The sequence below is a fragment of the Rhinichthys klamathensis genome, unplaced genomic scaffold (genome assembly GCF_029890125.1).
Source record: "Rhinichthys klamathensis goyatoka isolate OS25496 unplaced genomic scaffold, OSU_Roscu_1.1 h1tg000485l_1, whole genome shotgun sequence".
NCBI classification, from domain to species: domain Eukaryota; kingdom Metazoa; phylum Chordata; class Actinopteri; order Cypriniformes; family Leuciscidae; genus Rhinichthys; species Rhinichthys klamathensis.
Window position 1 is genome coordinate 1,571,155 of NW_026606972.1, and position 21,312 is coordinate 1,592,466.

At 37.5% G+C, this 21,312-nt stretch overlaps 1 protein-coding gene across 2 annotated transcripts in view; it reads right to left on the reverse strand.

Annotated features, from left to right (window-relative positions):
* Positions 1-21,312, reverse strand: part of snd1 (staphylococcal nuclease and tudor domain containing 1) — a 184,096-nt gene that overhangs the window by 133,988 nt on the left and 28,796 nt on the right. Inside the window, exons 11-15 of one of the 2 annotated variants that reach the window (XM_056237387.1) lie at positions 14,259-14,360; positions 5,945-6,051; positions 3,824-3,934; positions 2,794-2,866; positions 433-574 (exon numbers count right to left, since the gene is read on the reverse strand). In XM_056237387.1, coding sequence (XP_056093362.1) covers positions 433-574; positions 2,794-2,866; positions 3,824-3,934; positions 5,945-6,051; positions 14,259-14,360 — 535 coding nt within the window. Of the gene's footprint in view, positions 1-385; positions 575-2,793; positions 2,867-3,823; positions 3,935-5,944; positions 6,052-14,258; positions 14,361-21,312 lie in introns of those variants that run through there. The other variant, XM_056237388.1, reaches the window with a different exon arrangement.

Here is a 21,312-nt window from a genome sequence, read left to right on the forward strand (position 1 = left end):
TTACCTCTATTAAAACCTGTATGACTTTCTTTCATCCATGGAACAAAACTTATTATAGTAGAATGTCTATGCAGTTTTTTTCCACATTGAAATGTGACCACGGTAAGCAAGATTTCAATAATTTTTTTGGGTGAATAACTTTCCAATCTTTCAATGGCTTCAGAAGTAATATAGCCAGATGTATGGAGCACAGCTTCACCGCCCCAGGACACTGACCACTTTCAATGCATGAAGGAGAGCAATGGCATGAGAAGAAGTAAATGACGACAACATTTTCATTCTTTTTAGGTGAACTGTTCCTTGAAGTGTTAAAGAACTGAACAAAACAAATCGTTAGACTGGTGGTGCAACAGCGGTCAGATGCCACATTGTGGTCGTTATGTGGTCACAGATGGTGGCGTAGTTGACAGGCCGAAGCCGACTGACACTTACCAGCGAGCAGGAAGGTGATGAGACATGTCTCTTTGGGCATGTAGAGCTTGAGTCTTGAGCCACTAAACACGTACTCTACCACGGCCTCCGAGCGGCCCGCTCTCTGCAGGAATGGCAGGAACTGTTTCGCCTTCTGTGTCTCCTGTGCAAGGGAAAAAAAAGAGCATCAGTAATTGAACTGGTGTTTAAACATCATATGAAAAGAAACATTTACACGTTACACCTCGCAGCTGTTTTTGTGCCGTTTGGACAGGTGTTTGGTTTTGTGCAAATGATAGAGCCACATTAATATTTGCAGCTGACATGACAATTACCCAGAGATGCAAACTCATCAGGGGTGAAAAAGGTGACAAAGATGTGACCCCATTCCCCCAAAACCACATTTTAATTGTAATATATTTTTTGCATGTAATACTTTAAACACTTTTTTTAACATTAGAATTGTGCTGTAAAATTCAAATTTAAGGAGACCTACATTTCTCTTTTTTATTCATGGAGGTAAAGTGGAAAATGTGCAATGTTTTAGTGGATTATTTCTGCCACCAAAATTCGTTTTTTACAGAATTTAAAAGTGGATCGATGGCATGATTAAATGTTTTGATTTTGTTTTTTAAATTATGCCAAAAACAATATATTAATGCAACTTTTTAATACATTTATACAATTTCTATGATGCACTAAACTATTAGCCCCTTTTTTACACCAAATTTTTAAACAATTTTAAAAATATGGCTAACTCAGCTGGATACGTTACATTAGTTTAGATACTTTTAATTTGTAATTACAATTGGACTACTGTAGAATGGCAGGCCAAGTGGAAGATAACAGATGGTGACACCGTAACCCATTATGGGAGAAGGACAGCTCTATTTCAAAAGTTTCCTGGCCAATAGTATACTTTCAGAAGTGAGATTAGCGATCTTGGTTTGACAGGTGAGGGTTTGGGGTGTAACAGAGACACTTCAGATTTCACTCGAAATATTGCTGGTTCCTGTGACCCACACAAAGAAAAGGAAAAAAGGAAGAGAAAGAAGGGGAGAAAAGCAAACAAACACATCCAAAGATAAATGGCCCTTTCACAGTCCCAATCCAAACGACATTACTCTGACTGTCAGTCATATAACGAGGGAATCTTGTTTCTGGATGAGAAATGAGAATGTTATCATTTAAGAGTGACACTCTTTTTTCTCGCTCTAAATGCCTCCTACACAAACTCGGGTATAAATAACATCCTGAAAAAGTTCGCAGAAAGCTGCCATACACTTCATTAAAACCTGAGGAGCTCATTCATAAACGCAGAGATGAGAGAGGAAGAGAGGAAGGAGATAGTTGAGGAGAGGTGAACAGGAAGTCAGCGGCTGTGAAACGCAAGTTGCTTCACACACTAAGTAAACAAGCCTGTCACCCAGAAAACGACATTTACAAGCTAAGTAAAATTTAATCTTCATTTGGTGAGGCAACCAAACAGGATTCGCCTTAAAACAACTTCAGAGCTACGAGCATGATGACTTTATGGGTGGAAAGACTATTTTTAGAGGGCTGTTCATTAATTTAATGGGCAGGGCCGTAATGCAGCAATAAATCAGCTGTCATAGGGCGTAGCGCTAACATCAAAGATTTGGGAGAGGATTCTGGAATATAGAAGACATCAGAAAAACCGTTCAACATTCAGAACACGGTCATGGGTCATGCTCGGGCCCAAACACAATTTATTATTATTTTTTTTAAATTTTCACACAGATGTTTGGGTTTGATTTTGTCTGTGGGATGATTTAAAACAGAAAGTGTTAAGCAGAACAGAAAATTCCACACGCTTATGGGCAGCTGAAAATCAAATTTGACAAAACTTTTACACTGAAGACAAATCATAATAGTCAACAAATATCAATAAATCAATAAAAAAGGTGAAAAATCAAACAAGCAAAAATATTTCAGCGGAAAATAAACTACACTAACCAAACTATTTATTTAAAACAAACGACAGGGGATGTGATGCAGTGAATGTTATGCCAGTGTATGAATGGCTAAAGCTAGGTAAAAATATTGATATCCAAATATGTAATTTCCAATTTATTTGAATAGTGCTGTCCATCCTGTAGATATCACAGTTCTGCGGAAATCAAATTTTACTTCAGTTATGAGTTCACTGACTGGTTCTTTTAATGAACAGTTCAAAAAGATGAGTTACCGATTTGAATAGGTCTAAAACAATGCCATGTATAACTTTAACTTACAGAATATTTTTCTTGTGTAAACAAAAAGGACGTAGTAACTGAAATGCATCCAAACAAATCAATCAAATCGAAGCAAATACAAATGTAGGACTGGTTATGCTAGGGGTCCCGGAACGCACAAACTTACCCCTGAAATGTCTGCCACCCTGTGAATAGGCACTTCTTTCTTGCTGTGAAGTCCTTTGCCGTTCTTGATCGCCCTGCAATGATTCAAGAATTGTGTTAGACAAAATGTTCAGAACGGGCCCCCAGAACATAAAAACATTTTTGCCCCAGCCTGAGAAACCAACCCTTAAACAAGCCCACCCATTCATCCATCTCTCATGCCAGAAAAGAACCAACAAATTACATTTATAGGCCAGCAGTTCTCCTGTATTACACATGGGAATGGATATGGTGTCTTTTGTGTGTGTCTGAGTGCTCGATCAGTGTAATAGTGGTTGCTGAGTGGTGACGCCTGCAGATTACAGTAGATTCAGGAGGAATGAGGGACGTGTCTTAGGCCTCTTTAAGGCAGATGCATCTGTGGCTGTAGCCTCCCTGGTGTCCAATCACATTCGGTGAAGAAAGGAAGACAGAGAGAGAGAGAGCTAGTCCTGGGGTTGATTTCTCAGAGGATGTAGGGTAATGACCAGCAATCACTGCTAAAAATAAATTTGAGGCCCGCAAACCTCCAATCTCCGCTGGCTCCACGGGGAAGTATTACCCAGAGAGAGCAAAGGACAAGAAAACCGAGGAGATGTGTATGAAAGCATGTGCGTTTGAGAGCAACACCAAAAGTGAAGAATAGAAATGGAAAAGAGAGCAGCAGATAAGAAAAAGCGAGTCTCTTTCTCTCGAGAGTCAACCCGTCTATCGCAGACCACGAGATCCGAATCTCTTTCTGTGCAATGAACCACCCTTGAAACCTCTGCACCGCAAATCTATATAATTGTAGTAATAGACGAAGAATAAAAGAGCCATGCTTTAGTGCTGGTGGTTAAGGTATGAGCTCTGAGACTGATATTGCCCCCATGAAATGAGAGCTAACCAGACAAGCCATGACTAACTGCAAAGAACAAAATGGCTCCATTTCACAGACGGCTTCTCCTTCGCAATGTGGAGGAATATGGGCCGCATTCGCTCACCGGTGCTTTTATTTTAGTGTTCTGGCTTACCTTGCCTCTGCTGCCAGGAGCTCGTCATAATGGGAAGATCTTTGATCGTCGTCCTGGCGGTATCTGATCACTGTGGCGAGACCTTTACTGACCAGAGCCTCAGCAATGTTTCTATAGAGAGAGCAAAACAAAATCAGATGTTGGCATGAAATGAATCATTTAATTCAGAAAGGGCACATTAAGCAAATGACAGTAAAGACGTTGTGTCACAAAAGATTTCAATGTCAATCAAATGCTGTTCTTTTGAACCTTCCATTCAAAGAATACCAAAAAAATAAATAAAGCAGCACTACCGTTTTGAACATTGATGATAAGAAATATGTCTTTAGCATCAAATCAGCATATTAGCATCATGAAAGTCCAGCTTTGCCATCACAGGAATAAATTACATTTTAAAATATATTTTGACCGTTGAAAACTGAGCTTGTGCATTTTTTTTTCTTTTTGAATCACTCACTTTATATTACAACTATAATTTTGGAGGGAGGTTTGTCTATATTATATAGAATGTAATTTGCACATTGTTTGAAGGAGAGCGTTGAGTAAGATTGAGTCTTAAGGCCTAATTTGCAGAACTGAACCATAATTGATGACAACAAATGAGACCGGTGCCCTGCAAGCAAAGTGGCAAATGCATTTCTCATAGCCATTTTTCAACACAGATATTGCATTTGGCGAGCAGCTCGCATTCCCCTATTGCAGAGCACAGCAAACGTGCAACAGCCATTCTGTGTCAAGTTTTGGTAATAAAATCAAAAGAGCAAACATGAATAAAACAAAACAACAATGTTTTGGTGCCTTTTCTGAAGTTATAGTGGTACACAGTTTCAGCTAGTACTCAATGGAGTCCTCACTTTGATTACACAAACATACCACAGATCAGAGCCAAAAAATACAAAGTGAAAAAGAACTAGCGTGGCTGTTTAGGCCAAGTAGTTAAATCAAAAAACAAACTGACAAAACAAAACACTAAAATTGCAAGCCATGATAAACTTATTTTCAAAGTTCACAAATCAAATGGTTACTAAAAAGTAACATATTGCATCAGGCCAACAGACTTGTCTGTGCTGCCATGAATTTTTACAGATCTACGATCAGTTCAGGCTCCTAAAATATTTATGGCACTATGGGAAAACCTGGAAAGAGCTGATTCCGAAACAACGAAGAGTCAAGATGTGGCAAAGCAGCTGAGCCCTCAGGCGATGTGACCACCTGTTACCCACAATGCTCTAATGCCAAGCACTGGGGCACGGTTGGGTAATCACAGCCTGAGGCGCAGTGCCACCCCAGACTCATGTGCCTGGCCTCACTTACCCTAACAAGGGACAGTGTGCTCACACATCCACATCACATGGGTGAACAAGAATCATTTGAATTCATAGAGGAGTCAAAAAAGGTAATAAAGCCTTTGTCGGTCCTGATTTTGAAGGTGATGGTTAGAGAGTGTTGATTCCTTTTCTTTTTAGTAACATGTTTCTTTTGAATAAGACAACCCACATTTGAAGAGTGATAGCAACTATGTGAGGAAATGACTGACATTTAAAGTCATTATTTAATCAGTCTGGATGATTAATGAACAGATCAGACTGATGTGGTTCGAGTTCAACACAATGACTAGATCCAGACGCAGCAGTTTACAGCTTATTGGAGGGGAAGATATTCAGTGAATAATGACTTAATTTTTGGTTTATTCTTACACAATCAACATCATTTTACCTGAAATGTAGCACGAGTTAAAATAGCTTTCAAAATTTGGGGGTCAGTAAGATTTTATGAACTTTCCACAAAATGAGCAGCACTGTTGTCAACATTGATAAGAAATATTTCTTGAACATCAAATCAACATTTTAGAATGATTTCTGAAGGATCATGTGACACTGAAGACTGGGGGTCTTTTTAAAAGTTTTTTTAAATTGTAATATAGTTCACAATATTACTATTTTTACTATTTTTTATTTTTTAAAAAGGCAGTTTTGGTGAATAGTAGTGTATATGGACCAATTTAGGCTGCTTTATCAATGTCTGTAAGGTACAGAAAACCTGAGTGGGAGGAGGTGGTTTTCAAAAATAGGTCAAAAAGCAGAACTTGGTACAGATTTAGTAACTGGCTACTGTACTCACATTCCTCCAATGGTGACTGTCGCACAGGTACGCTCTGGGAAAGCCGGAACGCCACCCGTTTCCATGGCACTGGTGGCAGCTCTTATGTAATCGACCGTGACATTAACCTGCAAAGATACAAAACAAAATGGTTAAAAATCACCAATGGAGCCGATGAAGGGCCAAGAAACACTACATACATACACACACTTTTATAAGCCTGTCAGGGGCTTGGCTATTGAGATAAATTGACCACTGAAGCTACTACATGTGAGGACATGGAGAACTGCACTGTAACCCTGTTTTATGATGTCGCATTAAACATGACAGAATTACGCCAAGAAAGAGCAACACATCAAACTCTGAATTTGATATCTTTGTACAGGATTGCAAATCAAGCGAAAAGCTGGCTGTAAAGGGGAAAAAATGGATTACAGGCCTTTCAGGGTGGACAAATTGTGTTAGGGCATCTAGCAAGGGGTTTGTGTGTGTGCGCGTGTACAAGCATGACTGTGGGCTACTTTCCAAGGTCACCCTGAGTCAGTGTGAATCATGTCAGGCTAGACCATAGATCTCCCCAGAGGAAGCCAGACCAAACATGGAAACTGTTTATTACAAAGTGAAAAAAGAGGCGGGGACCGGTTACTATTTCGCTCGGCGGCAATAGAGGAAAGTGGAAGGGAAGAGGATAACTAAACCTGATTATTTCACACCAAACTGCTTCAGGTTAAGAAATCGACTCCATTTGTGTCAAACTCTCTCTGAGGTCATAGGATCATCACGGAGGGGCCATCGCATGCGGTGTATTCTTGTTAGCTCTGAGCAAATAAAGCCGCCGCGTTAAGATATTCAGAGATAGGAGACCGTGATCCAGCCAATTCCGTTCAATCAGTTCAGAGCAAACAGAGGGTTGGAAGCTAATCTGAAATAGTAAGCCGGATCTCCCATCTGTCTTGACATGCAGGGGGGAAGATCAGTCATTAATCGGGATGGCACCAATAACAACCCAAGGACGAAGACTTCACGTGACCGACTGCATTGTCCTATTGGAGTGTGTGGATTGATTGCATCCTGACCACAATTCATTAGTGCATGTGTAAAACTACCTTACAGAAATGAGGCACCACTAATGTGTCAAAGCATTTCCCTCCAATCTGAAGGACCCCGTCCTGAGGCTGACGAGTGTGAACCATATGTACACGAACAACAATTAATTTCAGTCTAAAACTAAGCTCTACCCTAGTAAACTTGGAGATGATTTCTTTCTGGATCCTTCCCAGGTTGTTGACAGAATTTGTGCGAAAAGTTTTACAACTTAGGGTGTACAACAAAGTGCACTCAATGTCCCTTAAACTTGGTGATTTTGTAGTCTGCAGTAGAGACCGACTGATAATCTGTCTGACCAATATTTGTTTTACTATTCACGCTCGTCACCTTAAATTAGTAATAGATTCTTTAATATCGGCTAACGTTAAAATCACAGCCTTTAGTTTATGTCGATTGCATTCGACACTGCATTCGATTGCTCTCCTTTTCCTCATTTCCGATTTTCACAAATCGATACAGACGATCTTCAGACCAAGCCAACAAAAAATTATGGAATTCAATTTGATTAGTCAAACCATTCTCCAATAACACAAACAAATTTGATGGCAAGCAAGGCTGATGAGGCTGTATTTTTGCAACTTTTTAATCTATTCAAAAACCAAACTTTAGAATAAGCATGGCCTGAGGGTACATCTATTTTGCTTATAACTTCTAAACGGTTTGGTCAAAAATAACGAGACCAGTCTCTTTTGATGTGGCATCCGGAGTCTTAACAGGTGAAGCAACTCTGCATAACGTACTATTTGAAATTATTTAAGAATTACTTAGTTCTTGTTATAATTACTTTAAATATCAGCCAAATCATTCTCAAATGAAAAATCTAGTTTAACAAATTGGATAACTAGTTTTAAAGGCTAAATAATTTAGTTATTGCAGTAGTATTTTGAATATTTATTAAAATTAAATTGAAAAAAAAAAACAATTCTGCATTACATTATAAGACACTTAAAGGATTAGTTCACTTAAAAAAAAAACTTTTGCTGATAATTTACTCACCCCGATGTCATCCAAGATGTCCATGTCTTTCTTCAGTCGAAAAGAAATTAATGTTTTTGATGAAAACATTTCAGGATTTTTCTCCTTATAATGCACTTTGCTGGGCACCAAACGGTTCAAGGTCTAAATGACCGTTTCAGTGCAGCTTCAAAGGGCTTTAAACGATACCAGACGATGAATAAGGGTCTTATCTAGCGAAACGATCGGTCATTTCAAAAATAAATAAAAAAGTTAGTTTTATAGGCACAAATGCTCGCCTTGCGAACTCCTGTTCGAACTCGTTCATCAAAATGAACGAATCTTTTTTCGAGTCATTGACTCGTTCATCAAAATGAACGAATCTTTTTTCGAGTCATTGACTCGAAAAAAGATTAGTTCATTTTGATGAACGAGTTCGAACAGGAGAGTTCGCAAGGCGAGCATTTGTGCCTATAAAACTTTAACTTTTTTATTTATTTTTGAAATGACAGATCGTTTCTCTAGATAAGACCCTTATTCATCGTCTGGTATCGTTTAAAGCCCTTTGAAGCTGCACAGAAACGGTCATTTAGACCTTGAACCATTTGGCTACCATTGAAGTCCATTATATGGAGAAAAATCCTGGAATGTTTTCATCAAAAACATTAATTTCTTTTCGACTGAAGAAAGAAAGACAAGGACATCTTGGATGACTTGGGGGTGAGTAAATTATCAGCAAAAGTTTTTGAAAAAGTGAACTACTCCTTTAAACATTTAAAATATCGCTGAAAGTGCTATTCTTTAAATCTTAAGATAGCAAAAGCAAAATTACTAAGTTAATTAACTGTTCTGAATTCTTACCCACCTATAATGGTAAACGATGGTGCTCACATTAAGACAAATGTACTGCAGTTCTGTTCTACATAATATAATGTGAACGTAGATTTACGAAAACAAGACAGAATTGTGACATGGCACAATAAGGCAAAGGGTGAGAAAGTTATATGCTCTGAACTAATTCCTAAAGTTGGAATTCAATCCATGTATCCCCATTCAATTCATTTGCCTCAAAATGACAATGTAACTCAGTCTAATGGACATAATGGAAGTTCATTAGGTGGGGGAAACCTGTGGACACTCATTTTCTTACCCCAGGAGTTTAGTGCTTCATCAACAAATAAAGCACAAAATAATTGCATTTTCATCCTCTACTTCTACTCTCTCCAGTTCCCTCTCTGAAAGGCAGAGACAGCTCTGCACCATTGGGCAGGAGTAATGAGCTTGGTTGAACGACGACAACATGCCCTTCTTAAGAAACACAAAACGCAAACGATTCCCGCTCGTTCAGAGGAACAAAAGTGCTTATGAAGAAAATGAATGAGAAAAGAAAGTGGCGGCCCATTTGGGAAGTAGATGACAGATTAAATGGGCTTTTAGAAACATGCCTGAATAGAAAGATCTGACCAAAGGACAAAGGCATTGGAGGGTTTGAAAAATGCCCAGACAGAACCAGGAGGAAGAGGATGACGAAGACAGAAATGGTGCTAAAGGCGAAGCATCCCTCAAAACAGAGACAGATCCACTGAAACGTCCAGGGAAATGCAAAGAGATTGAGCTGGTCCATGTACAGCAATGTATAGATGCTTTCACACTTGGTTTGACTGCTTTGTAAAAACCAGAGATGGTTTCACCCCCTCCCCTACTGGATTCTTTACACATTGTACTTTAGGGTACAAACGGTGGTATGTGTTTGAATCATCAGCGCGAATACCACCATAAGTAAATTGTTGACGACTCAGGAAGAGGAGATGCCAGCTTCACCGTTTATGTTTTTGTCAGTATGATTTATCAGTATGATTCTGAAAGTCAGATTTATCCCCAAACAAATAAAACATAAACCTTATAGCACATAGGAAAGCATGCATGTTTATCTGCCACAGATGTATTGCAAGAAACGCAAAGCATGTGAACTGCTCTCTGAACAGTTTATCTGGAGACAAGCGGGTATGACATTATGTATGATAAGGAGCATGCAAAAGCCACAAAATTACATCTAAAAAAATAAAATAAAAAAGACAGACATTCTGCAACCAGTTGTCCAGATTGAATGACTGAGTCGGTTCTTAACATAATACGATGATGATTATAATTATTATTATTACTATTATTGATGATGACAATTATTAATACAAATATTTTCTTATATTTCTCATATTCTTATTAGCACTATCATGACTATTGTTAGCATTAAAAATTATATAGCATTAAGTGTGTATTAATCATTTACATCATTATTATACAATTGTTTATGAATTCATAATTTTATTGCTAAATTATTAAAATACATGATCATTATTTGTATTAGTATTAAGTAAATAAATGTATTGATGTTTATTATATTACTAATTGTATTACTACAAAACAATAGTATTAAATTCTTATTAACATTTAATTCTTATTAATTAATAATTAATCATTGCTATTATTAATAATAGTAAATTTACATTTTACATTTTCATTGTTGTGGTATAAATGATAATTTATTAGTGTGTCAAAAAGCAACAATATATATTTTTTTAAATAGTTATTTATAGCTGGAATAAAAAATAAAAAGGTTCTCTAGTATGTATGCTTGACACTTGTTAGGAATGCCAAAAAAAGCTTTTATACCAACCAAACTTGGATCACAAACGGACACGGTTCCACACCAAAAGCTCTAGTGTGAATGTATCTTATGAGATGTGCAGAGTCAAACCTGCTCTCTGCAAGCTTAAGTCCCTGTGAGTGGAGTCTAATGTGGTGAGGGTAGGTGTAGTCAGGAAACTCTGTAATACATATTTCATGGATTAAAAGTGAGCTGCTAGTCTCACATGCCACTGTAATTCCCTCTAAAGCAGAAGCCAAAGTGGAGAAAAAAGATGAATGAAGTCTGCACAGCTCTGCCGTGGCTGCATCAATGTGCATCAGGGAAACATGGGAAGACTCAGCACGTCCTCTTCCATACAAATGAACTAACTAATAAACAAAGCAGAACTTATGGAACATACCTGCATAAACACAGACATCAAACACTCAACACTGACATTCCAGTCAGTCACTGCCTCTTGTTCACACCTCTCATACACACACACACACAAACACTCACACCCACATAACAGGAGGCACTTTGAGCGGGCAGGATTATCCAAACGTGCTCTTTCCTGATAAGTGGATTAATGCAACATTTTCATTTGACTTTTTCGCTGAGGCAGAGACCCTCTACAGAGGCGCTACTTAGAAAGTTAGCCAAATCTAGCTTTGGATTATGTCACAGGGAAGTTCTGTTTCAAAACCGAGAGGAGAAAATGCACTTCTGCACAGATTTTCTTCCATTACCCACTGCTGGTGAATGCCACTCATTCTCTCCCTCCTTTCAAAAGAAGGAAACGCGATCTGAAATGGATGCCTCGCTCCCAAGTTCTTCCGTTCCAGAGCTGTGACTCACTGGGGCTTGGATGGAGATTCTCTCCCTCCTTTCCTTTCATCTTCTCTTGTTCATTGTGCCATTGAACTGAAATTGATCACATACTGGCTGAGATTTTAAAAAGTTGACCTTCGACCTCTTCGATGTTAAAGTGACAGAAAATTGATGCAACATCGACAAATCCAATAGTGTCAGCTCAAGCTCTCATGCTAATACTCTGGAAACAAAAAGCAGGTACTACTTCCCCCTCCTGACTAGCTGGGATGCAGCATGTAGAGAACTAATGGCATCTTAAATGCCAGAAAAACTCAAAATCAAAAGGTTCTGGGCATAAAATCATCCTTCTCCCCTGATCTGGCAGATATGGGCCATTAGATTTCTATTTTTCCAGCAACAAAACAATCAGTCTTTACCAATTACCCGATTTTAGTTACAAACTTCTATAATTGCACAGATTTCATTTAACTTTTAACAGTTGGAACATCATTTTCCACGGCGGTTGCCAGGGCAGCAGAGGAGATGCTAAAACATGGCACGTCTCTGTACAAGGCCTCATCCTCACACCACATTGTGTCCTAGCAACAACTAAAGAAAGCTGACAAAAGCCTGATTGCATTTTATTTAAAAAATCCATTGGTGTAACCACCATCAAGACTATATCCATAATAGTGGTCGATCAACATGCGTTTCAATGACCTCTGCTTTAACTTTTGCATTTGGTCCATCCCAATACTGAATATCTGGTTACAAACTAAATTTAAATCAATTTATAAAAAAAAAGCAGGACTTTTTCTGTAAAGGAAATATTTAGACGCTACTTTTGACTCTAAAGATCAAAGATGATTAATCTAAGTCAAAGCACTTGTGTGAAAAATGTAATGAATACCACACGCCGATCTTCTTGAGCTGGATTAATTCTGAATGAATTCAAACATTCTCACACTATTTGCATTAACATGCAAACAGACATATCTTATCAAACAGTGTGTTGTATAAATGCAACTATCTGTTACCGCTGAGTGCATACACGGGAAATGCAAAACTCTGATCTGAGGCAAAACTCGCTGCTTTCTATTTTCCCGCTCTAGTGTCAGAATATTTGAATGATTCCAGGTCAGTGAACCAGACTTCTGTAAAAAGATGAGGCAATAAAATATTGGTTTCTAGGAGCATTACGATCATACAAGGACAATATAAAGCTGCATTAGTAATCCACGCTTCTGGTGATCATTTATGAGAAAATGTCTGCGTGTGAGGAAATGTGCTGTCATATTTCTTTGGTGTTAAATCAAGTGGGCCTAGCACGCTGGGCTTTTCGTTATTCTGCACATAAACACTGAATTGTCTGGGTGAGAAAAGTCATGAATAGACAATGCGCAGCTACACAATCTGTCTATCATACTTTAATGAGTCCCGATATGACAGAATTTTCAGAACATCCCACACCCTGCTGTCCCAATTAAAACTGCACCTTTTGATACAAAGTATTTCTGTTTGCTATGAGTGACAGATGGAATCACTTCATGTTTTACAGTTACTTTAAAATATATTTTTTAAATCACTACATGTACTTAAAGGGATAGTTCACCCTCATGTCGTTCCAAACCCATAAGACTTCGTTCATCTTCGGAACACAAATAAAATTGACTTCAATGGTTCTTTCGGAAACTCAAACGAGCTGCGTAACACACGAAAATGAACCTCGTTCACGTCAAGCGAACATGCTTCCGTTTACCACAATTGATACGTGAGTTGATAAATGTTTATATGTGAATAAAAGCCTAAATTCAATCTGTTCATCATACAAAGCGATCGAGTCTCTTCAGAAAATTTTGGACTAGACCGCTCAATTCATATGGATTATTTTTACGATCTCTTTATGACCTTTTTGAAGCATCAAAGTGGTAGTTGCGTAGCTGTCAATGGAGGGACAGAAAGCTCGCAGATTTGATTAAAAAGATCTTCATTTGTGTTCCGAATATGAACAAAAATCTTACGAGTGTGGAACGATATGAGGGTGAATAATTAATGACAGAACTTTCATTTTTGGGCAAACTATCCCTTTAATACATATTCCTGCTTTTTGTGAGTGATTAATTCATGCATGGTAATCCAGTGACATCATGAACAACTTTTTCGAGCATTCAATCAATCAAGGTTTAATGTTAATCCATAAATATTCTAATTTTACATAATTTTGTGTTTTTGTCCATTCAAGAATATATATTTTTAACGCGTTAAACTGAAAAAATGTAATCCTAAAATTAACACGTACATTTTCACTGCCCTAATATAATATTCATATATCTATACCTTGCATCAAAATGTAATAACTTGCTCCACCTTAGAAACAACTTTCCTTTTCTAGCTGAAGCCTTTTTAATTTTTCAACCCATCCCCTTCAAACATTTGTCATATAGAGACTTGTTATTATCCAATTAATTTATAACGCGTACATTGTTCTTTATCTTCATTATTTTCAACTTTTGGGACATGATGAAGATCTAATAAATAAAAATACTGATAGAATATTGTGGAGAATAAGTATTACAAATTTACTGTATAACTGCAACAGCCCTAGTGTGCACATATTTGTGTGTAAATACATCAACAGTTCACATGTCAATGTCCTGTGCCTTGCCATTCTGTTTTCCTCAAATATAAATCATTTGTGGTTCTATGAATAAAGTCGATATGTTCAAGGTCTGTTTGGTGAATGTGCTTAGTAACTCCAAACAGAATACAGAAATTCACATGGAAGAAAACTTTTATACAGAAAGAATAATAAGGCAGAACGTCACAGTCTCTCACCTTCTTGCCAATGAGCTTCTTCCTTAAGAATTCCCGTGCCTCAAACATGTAAGGAATGTCGTAGAGTGGACGGAAACGCTTGTCTTTGTCCTTGTTCTTCTCCTGTAGAGTCAGATAGAATAGGCAAAAAGAGAGAGAAAGACAGACAGAGAAAAGTCAATATCACATAAATGAAAAATAGCCTTCCATCCCAAACTGGCACAACGTTTAATCACTTGCTGAGAGTCTCATGACTTCCATCCTGTCTTCCTCCCCTTCTCCATCTCTTTCCAATTTTACCATTCTCTTAATACCCAATATCCTTCCTTTTCCCACACAGCCATGCTAATGTGTCAGAATTGGTAGATGACACGTCTCATTGTCTCGATCTCTTGGTGTGCCAGGCATGTGACTCCACAAGCTATACGAGATGCTCTCACTGCCACACACATTGGTATACTAGAAATAGAACCTCATTTACATTTTTTATAAGAAAGCAAAAAAAAAAAAAAGGCTGTATTTTCACAGAGAAAGGCAAAAAAAAAAAAAACTCAGGATGCTCAATATTCAAGCATCCGGTTTTGCAGCTGAGGCCATGACAGTATGAATTAACACACAACATTCAGAGCCACTCTGCGTAAATCGGAAAAATGTAATTTTTGTGTTGTGGAAAGGAACACTTAACAAATGGCTGCATCTTTTTTTTAAATGAATCAGTAGGTCCAGTTAACAAATTAGTTCAGTTCAGACCCACTCTACCTAAAGTAGAAAAAATAAGTTGTTTGTTTTAGGTTATAGAAAAGAACACTGAGCAAATCACTCTTTTCAATGAACAGGTAGATCCAGTTAATAAAACCAGTTTGATTTGCTCATGCTTTGGACTGAATCGGTTCTCAAGTTGAAATGACTGATTCAATGATCAACTGTTGTTAACAGCTTGTTTTAGAGAAAAGTTATTAGGATATAAAGACTTTTGTTTTGGCCAAACAAACTATTGCATCACTTTGAAATACCAGAAATAAAGTGCACAAGTTGTTTGGGCCACTTTTATGGTGCTTTAAACCCCTTAGGAAAGCTCTGCTTCCCATTCATTGTAACTATGGAAAAAATAAACCAGTAGATTAATTTAAAATATGTAATTTCATGTTTCAAGAAACTTAGTGAGACAGAACGACGAGAGAGTAAGCCAATTTTATTTTTCAGTGAACTATCCCTTTAAGAATCATTTGCCTATTTTGGAATTGGCTCAATCCAGGCAACAACTTGCTTGAAGGAAAAACATAAGCAAGAGCAGAAATAAACTAGAGAGAGACTACTAACACCACAGTCAGGATGAGGCGTAGCTTGTGGGAAAGAAGGGAGAGATCGGACTGTTAACCTCAAGGACCAAATCTTACGGCGAATAAAAGCATATTGACTTTAAAAAGCATAAATCTCCGCAATTTTTAAATCCTCACGCTCTGATTCCAGCGAACATTAATCTGTGCAGCAAATAACTGACCTAAAACCACATCATCTGCACCCACGTGGTCTGATATTTGGTATAAAATAAAACCGTATCGACCACCCACTTCTGAGAGTGAGACGTTGCATTTAATGCGCAGAGACATCTTTCAGGACGGCTAAAGAACTGTGCCGATGGAATAATATAGACAGAAACCCCTGACGGTGAAAGAGAGGACAACCCGTTTTGAGCCCGCCTATAAATATCCACGGCAATTCCTTTCCCCCGAGCAAGAAAAGCAGAGGGAGGCCATGCAGTCGTGTGTTAGAGTGTGTGTTATTGTGTAAGTGTTGGTAAGAGCGAGCGTTCTGTGTTTTGCTAGTTGATCATATGAATGTCAGCAAGCATGTTACATACACAAATACTGAAATCTGTGCATTTGTTTTGAATACGAGCAGGCTGAAATCATAAAATATTTGACTCGTGTGATGGGGTTAATGTACTTGGAGCTGTAACATGCAAGTGCCATGTCACTGATAAAAAAAAAATCAGTCTTAAACAATGAACATATTCAAAATTTTCATCTCATTGCGTCCACGAGACAGCTCTAACACTGCTGAATAGCAAAATCAGTGTCGATTGTCAAGATAAAAAGTCTTTGTCGTTGTATTGAGCAACTCAAGTGTGTTCTGCTAAGACACGGAAGGCTGGTTACTGAACCGTGCGAGGAGAAATGAGGATTTCTTCGTCTGGCTGACATGCTGATTTTTTCCTGTTACTGGCTCCTAAAAATGACAGTCTGGCTGCATGCAGTGAGCACAAGAACGTTTTCATTCTGCAAAGGCTAACAGGACAGAACAAGACCTGTGCAACCATCAGTCAGGTATGATAAGCAAAACAATCATGTATTGCTACATTAAGGAAAACTGACAAACTACACTTAAAGGTGCAGTGTGCGATCTCCCAAAATCGTTGTTAAACTGTTGATATTTGAAATCAACCCAAACAACACACCCCTCTCTTTATTGAGGCCGGCGCTCTGGCGACTGATGCTAGAGAATGCTGTGTTTAGCATCCTTGTTAGCGCGCCAGCCTCAATGAAGAGAGGTGTGTTGTTTGGCTCTAGAGATTAGGGGAGTGAGGTTTATCTGCACAGCTCTCACTAGCTGGTCTCCTTTACACACGCAATGCAAGAGTAGATGTCTATTGCCCATAGCAGAAACGAAGCAAAACAATGCTTCACAAAAAATAAAGTGAAGATGAACGAATAACAAGCACAAAAAATGGACATACGGTATACAAGAGTAAATGGACTCAAAACTGTCCTGTTATTATAGCTAGCATTACAACAACAGCATTTATGTGAAACCGTAAAAAACAATGTTACTCAATGTTAGTTAACTGAAATGAATTTTTCATTTACTTGCCCTAATGTTTAAAATCAGTATGATTTTCTTTCCGAGGGTCTTTTTTCAAAATGTGGACTGGTGCTGTTGATCTATAAAAATAGTTCCATATCTATATTACAACTCTGCACAAAGTTAAGTTTGACCATCTTCTCTCCAGAACCAATGACATAAAATTAAAAAATGACAAAAATCATTGACAAATCTTGACCTGAACATGTGTAATTGAAGCAGTGAAGTGGTTTTAAAATATAACTGTCAAAATAAGAAGTCTCTTAAAGTCTCTTAAATTGTCAGATTTAGACTTTTTAGGTTGTAAAACGTCATATGCACAATAATGCAAAAATGTAGTATTTATGAATTAAAGTTTCAGGATATTCATTATTTAAAAAAAAACGTAATATATTCTTTAATCATACTTGTTATTGACCCTAGCACCATTTTAGTAGATCTATGAGCGGCTTGTCATGCAATACACAGTAGCTCCTGATGTTTAAAGTCACACACACCTCTCACAATACAAAGGTTTCTTTGTCTCGTACCTATATGCACCACTCACATTTTCATTCCTGATTCTCTCTCTCTTTTTCTCATTAGCCAATCTCATTATCTTCAGGTGATAAATGGCCCAAGGACTCTGAAGCAGAGAAAGAGAAAGCGAGAGAGAGTGAAGAGCTCTCTCCACCGTCAGGGAACAACCAATCACACCCTCAAAAAATACAGTGGTGCAGGGCAGACGTATTTTTGTAAGCCAAAAACCCAAAAACGGCCGAGCATTTAAGCACTTCCGGTTAGTCAATATTTTTTTTTTTAATGGGTTTTTGGTTAAATGCTTGAAATATAATATACAATATAAAATACGTGTGTTATACACTGTTGTGATTTTTTAAAGCTTTCATTTGTCTTGTAAAAGGCAGTTGCTAACAATTGGCTAAATGGGACTACAGAGGTTGTTGAGGACACAAAACGTCATTAGTTGAACGGGTAAACTAATTTACTCACTAGTCTGCTTACACAGATTTGTTGTGTTTATAATCATGCTCTTGCAGCCTATTATAACGTGAACGTTGAGGGAAAATGTTTTTAAACAAACACTGAAAGAGTTGTCAGAATGTCATGCGACATTTTGAATGCTTTACCCATTTTTGTCGATATAATAAAAAGGAAGGAATCTTATGAAACAAATAAATTAATAAAGGTCAATTAGCCCTTTAATCAAACAAAGCCCCTTTAAATCATTCGTTCATGTTTTTAGCCAATTAAATCTGTGTTCAGAAGGACTAATTATTCAGAAAGATATGCAAGTCCATATACACAATCTGAGGAAAGATTAAATGTGGGAGTTATGTAAAATAGAAAGAAGAAAAATATAAAAAGTTTAGGGGGGAGGGGGCCCTTTTGCACTTTAATTTGTTTATCTTGATGTTCTAGATGTCATTTTGCACAAATTGTTAATTAAGCATACCCTTTTAGATTTCCATTTGATTTCCATTAATGCCAGATAATACTCAGAGAATGTCACTTAGGTAAAAGAAGTGGTGTTCAATTTAAGCATTAGAACATTTTGAGTACTAAAGAGTGACACCTTATTTACTTAAAAAGAACAGGAAACCTGCAAATTGAATGTCATTTTCTGGCTTTAAATTAATGTGAAAATTCAAATAGATGTTTATTTTAACCCACAATAATTGTCGATAATTTAATCAATAAAACGTATTGATGGTCGATTAAGCAAGGAGTGTAGTTTTGGGGTGCGTGTGGCACATGCGTGCACGTCAGATCTAAAAAATAGACAAACATAATTTGTTCCTAAGACTTAATTCATGGCCACAGTCCACCATTCATTAATATGTTCCCTCATTAAATTAAAACTACGGTTTAGTAAAAAGTGGCCATGATTTAACTAAAATGAGGGAACACATTTGTGTCCACGATAGCTTTCAATTTCCCCCCGCATGTCATATCCAGGGTGCCGTACTAAACAAATAAACTTGATGTGGACAAGGACAAACTGTTACAATTGAATGTGTAAAGAGATAAAGACTGAAACCCATAAGATACATCTATAAAACAAATTAGGTTAGGTAAGGCTAACACTGCTATCTGTTGTTTTGGCAAGTAAAAAGGTATGTCGTCTACACTACAGCATTTTTTACCACAGTAAGATGCAAAAAAAGGGATTAAAAGTGAATGATAGGAAGAAAATATACGTTTATAGTCCACTGCAATAATAGATGGCGAGGATTTGGGAAAGAAACAAGAGATTCCGGCACAGCCCTACGGATCATTTTACTTTAAATGCCGATAATGTTAACTGCAAACATTGTGATTGCGTTTTAAAATACAATACAACAAAGCACCATGATAGGCTACCATTTAAAAAAAAGACGCATTCGGCGGTCTCCGTAACGAGATAAGAAACTATACAGCCAACAATAACCTCCATTTAAAGTAAAATGATCCCAAACGCACACTCACTTCATTTTATCAAATTATCAATTACATCGATTCATTTTACAATCCTACCCTTTTATTTAGACCAAAAAAAAAAAAAACATTTAATTCGGGTGAGGAAGCTGGCATTTTTAGTGGCATTTGCACATCCTGTCATGCTGGTGACTATATGCCACTGCAGTAGACGCATCTTGCAGTATTAAGGTTAACAATTCATTGATTAATTGTTCATTTAAAATGACAATCAAGCATGGGAATGATCATAAATTGACATCCCTAATTCCTTTAACTTCAACCATACCAAACACCAGAACAGATGAAGCTGCTCTATTCAACTATAGTGTATTCAAACATGTCTAAATTTAGGCTTTTACTTTTCTTGCAATGAGTTAGACATTTCTTAATCGTCAAGAGGCAAGGACCTTGAACGATGCAAAAAAATGTGAAAACCTGAGTAACAATTAATGACTGGTATGTCAATAGAATAACTGCAGTGAAAACCTTTCAGCCTTTCGCATAAGTGCATAAGTCACGCACGACAGTTGGAATTGGCGTATTATGACCCTCAGCATCAGTCACGGAAATCGCAATGAGCAATTTAAACTCATGCAGCTGCATCAGAGATGCCTTCGAAAAATAATCAGCATTTAAGACTGAAATTACAATGCCCTCTTAAAATAAATCATCAGTGACGAACAACAGTGACGCATGGAGAAACAGAATGATAAAAAAAGAAAGGGAGGACAAACAATTGAGATGATCTTATATTTACACAAATACATTGTCACTTATATTGTTAAATTCAACATGCAACTATAAAAAAAAAAAAATCTAACCCCAAACTTTTGAACATTAGCATTCATTTGATCAAAAATGCAGTCAAGACAGTAATATTGTGTAATATAATTTATATAAATAACTGATTTCTAATAATACATTTTAAAATGTAATGCATTCCTGTGATGACAGATTTTTTCAGCGGTCATTACTCAAGTGAAAATTCAGAAACCATTCTATTTGACTTTTTTCAGGAATCTTTGATGAATACAAAGTTCAAAAGAACAGGTATATAGTATTTATTTATTTATTTTATTTATGTTTTAAGGTGCGTGACACTTCATGTCTGACCTTGCCCTAGGGCACCCATGTGAGTCACGCTTAACTTGTATTGAACCCCGAACATTCCATTACCAAAAAAATTATTTTGTTTTACAACATCCATGGGTCATTACTCTCAAATGATTGGAAGGAAGTTCGCTAGAATTCCAAGAGTCAAACGATCCTGAAGCAAAGCAGACTCGTCTGCAAGAAAGAGCCTGACCAACCATGTGTAAGATGAGCCATGGAACCATAGAGTGACCCCAGACAGAGGCCACAGGACACACATACACAAACAAACACATGCCTTCAGCATGCAGGCACAGCAGATACACACAAACACACTATGAAAAGACACAATGTGGCATTCAAACACACACCCAGAGCACAAACACACTGAGCAAGGTGACAGCAAATGACACGGAAGAGTCATTCAATGACCGATACATTGTATATTGCTATTTCTGTAGAGAAGACAGGGGTATGGCTTTAAACCCAGATGTCAACATTTCCCCTGCAGTCCCATAACACACACATACAGTGGGAGTGAGGATGACTCATTGAGCTGCTCTGACATAACTCCTCCCCCTCCACATCCTTGTGAGTGCTCCTAAAACGGCTGACACCACCACGCAGCTGGAAATAGCTCGCCATGGCGCAAAAAAAATAAGCC